This window comes from Amaranthus tricolor, chromosome 6 (assembly GCF_026212465.1).
Source record: "Amaranthus tricolor cultivar Red isolate AtriRed21 chromosome 6, ASM2621246v1, whole genome shotgun sequence".
In the NCBI taxonomy this organism is placed as follows: Eukaryota; Viridiplantae; Streptophyta; class Magnoliopsida; order Caryophyllales; family Amaranthaceae; genus Amaranthus; species Amaranthus tricolor.
In genome coordinates this window covers 31,686,123-31,692,234 of record NC_080052.1, presented here as the reverse complement: position 1 = coordinate 31,692,234, position 6,112 = coordinate 31,686,123, and the positions used below count along the sequence as shown (strand labels likewise).

Genomic DNA, 6,112 nt, shown 5'->3' with positions numbered 1-6,112 from the left:
TTAAGACAGAAATTTCATATCTTTTTTATTCTTCCTAAATTTTAAGCAATTTTATTTTATTTATATTATGCATTTACTATTTTTTTTCCTTTCACGGTGTTTGTTACATTTTATTTTTTTTTTCAATTTTTGAGTATATTTTAGTCTTTATATATGCAGATACACTTTATAAAATATCATAAAAAATATAATTTAAAACTTTATATATTGAAACGAATTTATCAAGATTATATAAATATATTTTAACCTCTTTATATATGAAAATCATGATAAAAATTTCTATCTCCGGATTATAGTAATTCAAACGTAATCAACAACATAAAACAAAGAGAATACTTATTTAAATAATCAGATATTGCCATGAGTAATTTTAAATGAGCAATATATTTTAAAATATTATACTTAATTCGTTCTGAAATACTAGCTGCACAAGTAGTTTTTGTATTTTTTGTTATTCAAGTACTTCCTCTGTTCTATTTCTGTTGCTACATTTGCATGAGTACAAGAATTAAAAAAGGTGGGCACAATATATAAGCTACAATTATACCCTCCATTCAATTCTTAATTGAAGTGGAAAAAAAAGTTAATGAGGTATAGAGTAGAATAAAAATATAAGTTAAATAGATATTTATATTATTATTTTGTTATTAAAAAAATATAACAAGTAATATAAAATTGTTAAAAATAAAAAATATAACAAGTATTATGAAACGCAAAAAGTGTTAATGAAATGAAATGTCGAAGTAAAATGAAGAATGAAGTATTATAATTATATTTAATTAAATAATTGTGGTTCGTACGCTCACTAATTTTCTGGTTCTCCTAAAAGGAAAAAGGGAAGCAGACTAATAGGCAATAGCCTATGAAATCACATCAAAATGGAACCATTTTCACGCGGAGTTTTGTTTGCCGACAGCTTCTCTCACCGCTTTTTTTTCTATTTCAAATCAATCAAATAAATTGTTGTTGATGACTGGTCAGTTGTGAATACGGAGTAAGAGTATTTTTGTGTGTATATACGGATGATCACAAATACGGTTAATCATCTGTACTTCACTTGATAGGTTCCTTTCAACCACCTTTTTTTTTTTTAATATATAAGTAGGATATTAGTATGATAGGAAATTTTTTTAAATAGCAACTGTATATTGTACTATGTGTAATAACTGGGTCAAATTCAAATTTAATTCAAGTTACTGTAGATTACTAAATTTTAGATATTAAATAGAGAAGATAGATGATAGGTTATGTTGAGAATTGCATATGAATGTCATTTATTTCTCATTATTTATGGATTATGGATAAAAAATATAATTAAATGTGATTACTCTATATATATTTATATATAATAAAAGTATATATATATATATATATATATATATATATATATATATATATATATATATATATATATATATATATATATATATATATATATATATATATTATAATCTAAGTTATGACTTATTTTACTTACTTCTAGAATATATTTAAATGCATTGAATTTCTTATAATTTTTGATCCAATGTAAAACCCTTCTCACACAATGTTTTGACTGTACCTCTACTGCTCTACATATGTCTGTTTATATTATAATACTCATTTTAATTATTTTTAATTGTCCCGTTTGGATTGGGCAAAAATATTAAAAAAGTGGAGGGACCATCTTAAATAGTATACCCATGTGATGTAGTAGGTATTGGGAGGGTTAAATAATATAGTTTAGTAAAAAATAAGGATGTTTTGATAATTACATGAATAGTATAAGGATAATTTGGTCCAAAAATTAAGTTCTATAAAAATGGGACAATTAAAATGAATTGCCCAAATAAAAAAATGGGACAATAGAAAAGAATTAGAGGAAGTAAAACATATAATATTCTTAGCTATAAAAATCATATCCATATGCTTGTTCATCTCACTAAAATTATTGTCATATATTGCTGCTTTCGTAATAGGTTATGTTCATCTGATCTTTCAAATGTAGTAATTTGATTGAAATCAATAATTTTCAAATTAATTATCAGTCTAGTTTATAAAACTAATTTTCTTCCTTAGTTATTGTAATAAAAGAGCAGAGTTAATTGCATTGAATTGATAATATAAATTGATATGCCTAAATCGTAAAGTTATAATGATATATATTCTACATAGTGTTAAAAATAATAATGATCATGAAATTTTAATGTATTTTTGGATAGGAAAATCACTTATATAAATGCTCATACTCATGCTTGTCCTTAAAATATATTCTTATTTCTATCAACAAAGAAAAAGATGTATACTATTACTTTTAGATGATACTGAAAATAATAGGATTATATCCTACAAAATAAACAAGATATTTTTAACTAAAAAATTACACCCGTTCTCTTAATTTTACCATTAACAACATTTATAATTTTAGGTATATGGTCTTCCACTATCTAATTTTGCGCGAGAACATTGAATTTTTGACGATGTCTATGACTATAATTTATTGTCAAACAAATCAATTATATAATCCTCTATTTGGACAAAATTCAAAGATCTTATTTTAGGCAACTGTACGAAAAAATGTTTACTCCCTCAATTTTATAATATTGGTTATATTTTTGTATACATATTTCAAGTTTAATTCGAGCATTAAAATCTATAAATATCCATAAAACATTATTAAAAAATATATAATTCTACGCATCGAGACGACTTTTACAAGACTATGTATGAATATATTTTTACTTCTTCATATCTAAAAAAAATTATATTTTTCATGAAATATTAAAAATAAAGAATAGGAGTAGAGTATGCGAAGAGGGAATACATCAAAGAGGAAAAATTACCGTGAATAATATAAATTTTTATGAATTTTCCTACAATAATACTAACTATTGATTAACCATGAATAATACCAACTTAAAGAGATGTTATCCTAGAAAATTTCTAAGATGTTAAAAATCAAACTATAGGTGACAAAAAAATTGGTAAATTAGTTAATAAACTAAAATTGGTATTATTCTAGGAAAATTACCCTAAGTTGGCATTATTTATTATTAATCATTGTAAGAAAATTAACAAAAGGTGTAAAGTATATGGAAAAGATGATTTTCTATTAAGAGAATGGAGTACAATATATAGCTAAGAGATACCTACAATTATGCCTAACAAATCTCCTTCAACATCTTTATAAAATAAAACTTAACAAAAATAATATACAAAGTCAAAAGACACATTTATAAATTACGAAATGAAAATTTTAATTACATAAAAGAATATTTTACTTAATAAAAGATTGTATTTTTCGCACCATATTTAACACTATTACTTAGTAAGCGGCGCATGCGCCAAAAACAGGTGGCAGTAAAATACAGGTCAGTCAAATGACTATAGTCAGAACTTGATATGGTCCACCTGTACAATTGCTGTACAAACTTTTTCTTAAAAAAATTAAAATCTAATAAAGCCAAAAATTATTCTAGATGCGGAATTTTCAAAATAGTGTGTCAAATTACTTTGAACCTAGCCTAATTTTGTATTTCATGTTTTTTAAACGACAAAGGTAAATGATTATTTGTAATAAAGAAATTAAGGTAAATAAATAAAAGGATAAAATTAATGCTAGCTTCATTCTTATTTGATGTTATATAGCCTAATTTTGTATTTAATGTTCTCAAAGCATATGTTTAAAACTCAATATAAAATACACATAAAAAAATAGTTTATAAAAAATATGCTTCATTAAACTATATACAATGAGATGAACTCAACATAGAATAAAAATATTTTAAAAATAAACTAGAAAAAAAAATATAAGATCTACATAATTCATATTTTAACATAGTAACAATTGAATGATAATGGAATAACTTGATAATTATAAGTTTCATTTCATGGGCAAGAAGAGAATTTTGTCAATGAGAATCATATCGAGGTCTTTTAATTAGAACTATGGTATTTATTTTGACTAAAGCAAGACTCAACAGTCAAAAAGGTCTCTGTTGATTTATTGATTGATCAAGTTAATTTATTTAACTACTTAAAATGATTAGATAATATTGTCGTTGACCATTAAACTTACCAAATAGATGTTTCAATTTAAATTAATTGTCGTTTCTAAATAAAATTTTAACTCTTTACTAAAAAAATTAAATTAAATGGAGCAGAAAAACTTAAAAAACAAAAAACTTAATCCATCTATCAAACAAAACGATAGATTCTAGATTCGTTTGTAAAAAGTAGTCCCCAAATTCATCATCCCACTCCCACTGAATGCCCAAGATAAATACATTCTAAAACAATACGGGTAGGAGTACCTTTTAAAGAATTAATTAACAAATAATTAATCAATTTATCTACAATTAATTAAAGCGCAGTTACAGGGAATTGATGGGTTTTTAGAAACAGCCCCCATTACCACGTAACATCTTTCTTTAGGCTATTTTCGTCATTTCAATCCGCGTAGGCGGCTAACCAAATATCAGTCAAATCCTATGCTTTATTCATTTTCTCTGTCCTGCCTTTTCCCTATATAATCAACCTCTTCTTCTTCCCCTTTTCATTCTCACCATCCACATTCCTTTCTCTTTCCTCCATTTTCATTTCTCTTTTTTCTCGCTTTACCCTAAAATTATCTCGCATTTCTCCCTAAAAATGGCGCCCAAACTTAATGGCAACGGCGGTGGAAGTAATGGTGGTGTTGTAGGTCTTAAAGTTAATGCCGTTAACAACAGTAACGTCAGCAAAGAAACACATTTCAGAGGTGTTAGGAAACGACCTTGGGGAAGGTACGCGGCGGAGATTCGAGATCCGACCAAAAAAAGTCGAGTTTGGCTCGGAACCTTCGATACCGCCGAAGAAGCTGCACGTGCGTATGATGATGCCGCACGCGCTTTCCGTGGTGCTAAGGCTAAAACTAACTTTCCTTTACCTTCAGAAATTCATCATTCTGTAAACAATAATAACAGTAATAATCATAGTCCGAGTCACAGCACCGTTGAATCGTCTTGTCACGAGAAAAATTCTCCGGCAGCTCCGGTGACGATGGTGGATTCACTGCCGTTGGATCTTAATCTTTCCGGATGCTTTGCCGGAGTAAAATTTCCTTTTCAGCAAGTTAGGGTTGCTCAAGTGCCGGCGGTAGGTTATCCGGCGGCGATGAATCAGTTGGTGTATTTTCATCAACATTTTCCACAACCGCAATATATTAGTACTAAAAATAATCAACAGATGAGCTTCAGCCACGTAGCTCACGCGCCGGTGATGGCGAGTGGTGTTCAGAGTGATTCTGATTCATCCTCTGTTGTTGATTTAAATCAAGATCTTATTAGTGCTCCAAGAGGTCTTGAGATAGATCTTAATCAACCTCCACCGTCCGATTAAGCTTAATTAAGTTTTTTAATCTCTTTATGAAGGGGTTTTTTTGATGAAGATAAGAGGAAAAGAAAAGAAAATTGAAAAAAAAAGGAAGTTTTTGTTTTTTTTTAAATTTCCTCGTATTAATTTGAGTAGGAAAATGAAAAAATGAGGGTGGATCCCAAAACAGAATGAATTTTTCTGCTTTTTGTATAGTATTTAATTTTAGTTGATTAGAATTAATTAAAATTATCTATTGAATTAAGAATCCTTTTTTTGCAACAGAGATTAGAGAAGAAAAGAAAGATTATGATGTACTTTGTGTCTTTCAATTTGGATTATTTCTGTTGTTTGCTGGAAAGCAATTAAGGGTGTAATTTGGTAAATCCTATTTTGGATAAGATGTTGAAAGTATAATGTTAATTCAGCTTAATTACTCTATAATTTTGCTTTATAAGCTCACTTTATTCAATTACCTTGGTGTTTGTTAGATAAAGTTCCGAATTGGAGAGCATACAAAATTACAATATAATATTCCTTTAAAAACATAATCAAACATAATCTTAAAGGCGAGTAATTAAATTTTGATTATTTCTTATAATTTTATAGAATTACTTCTATAAATTAATTGAGTACGTTGCACGCATTATTCTTTTTTTCAAGAAAAACTCTAAGAAGTACAAGACGATTCGTCTTGACGGGTTAGGAACAAAAAATTATAGCCCACTCTATTTAAAATATTTTCTTTTTATACCTTATATTTTTTTATTTTTATCTTTAT

The 6,112-nt window shown here is 27.1% G+C and overlaps 1 protein-coding gene across 1 annotated transcript; it reads left to right on the top strand.

Moving 5' to 3' along the window:
• Positions 1-4,523: 4,523 nt before the first annotated feature.
• LOC130815935 (ethylene-responsive transcription factor 4-like) lies at positions 4,524-5,775 on the top strand. Its single transcript, XM_057682479.1, has one exon. The coding sequence runs from the start codon at positions 4,630-4,632 to the stop codon at positions 5,356-5,358; it is 729 nt and encodes a 242-aa protein (XP_057538462.1). The 5' UTR covers positions 4,524-4,629; the 3' UTR covers positions 5,359-5,775.
• The last annotated feature ends 337 nt before the right edge of the window (positions 5,776-6,112 follow it).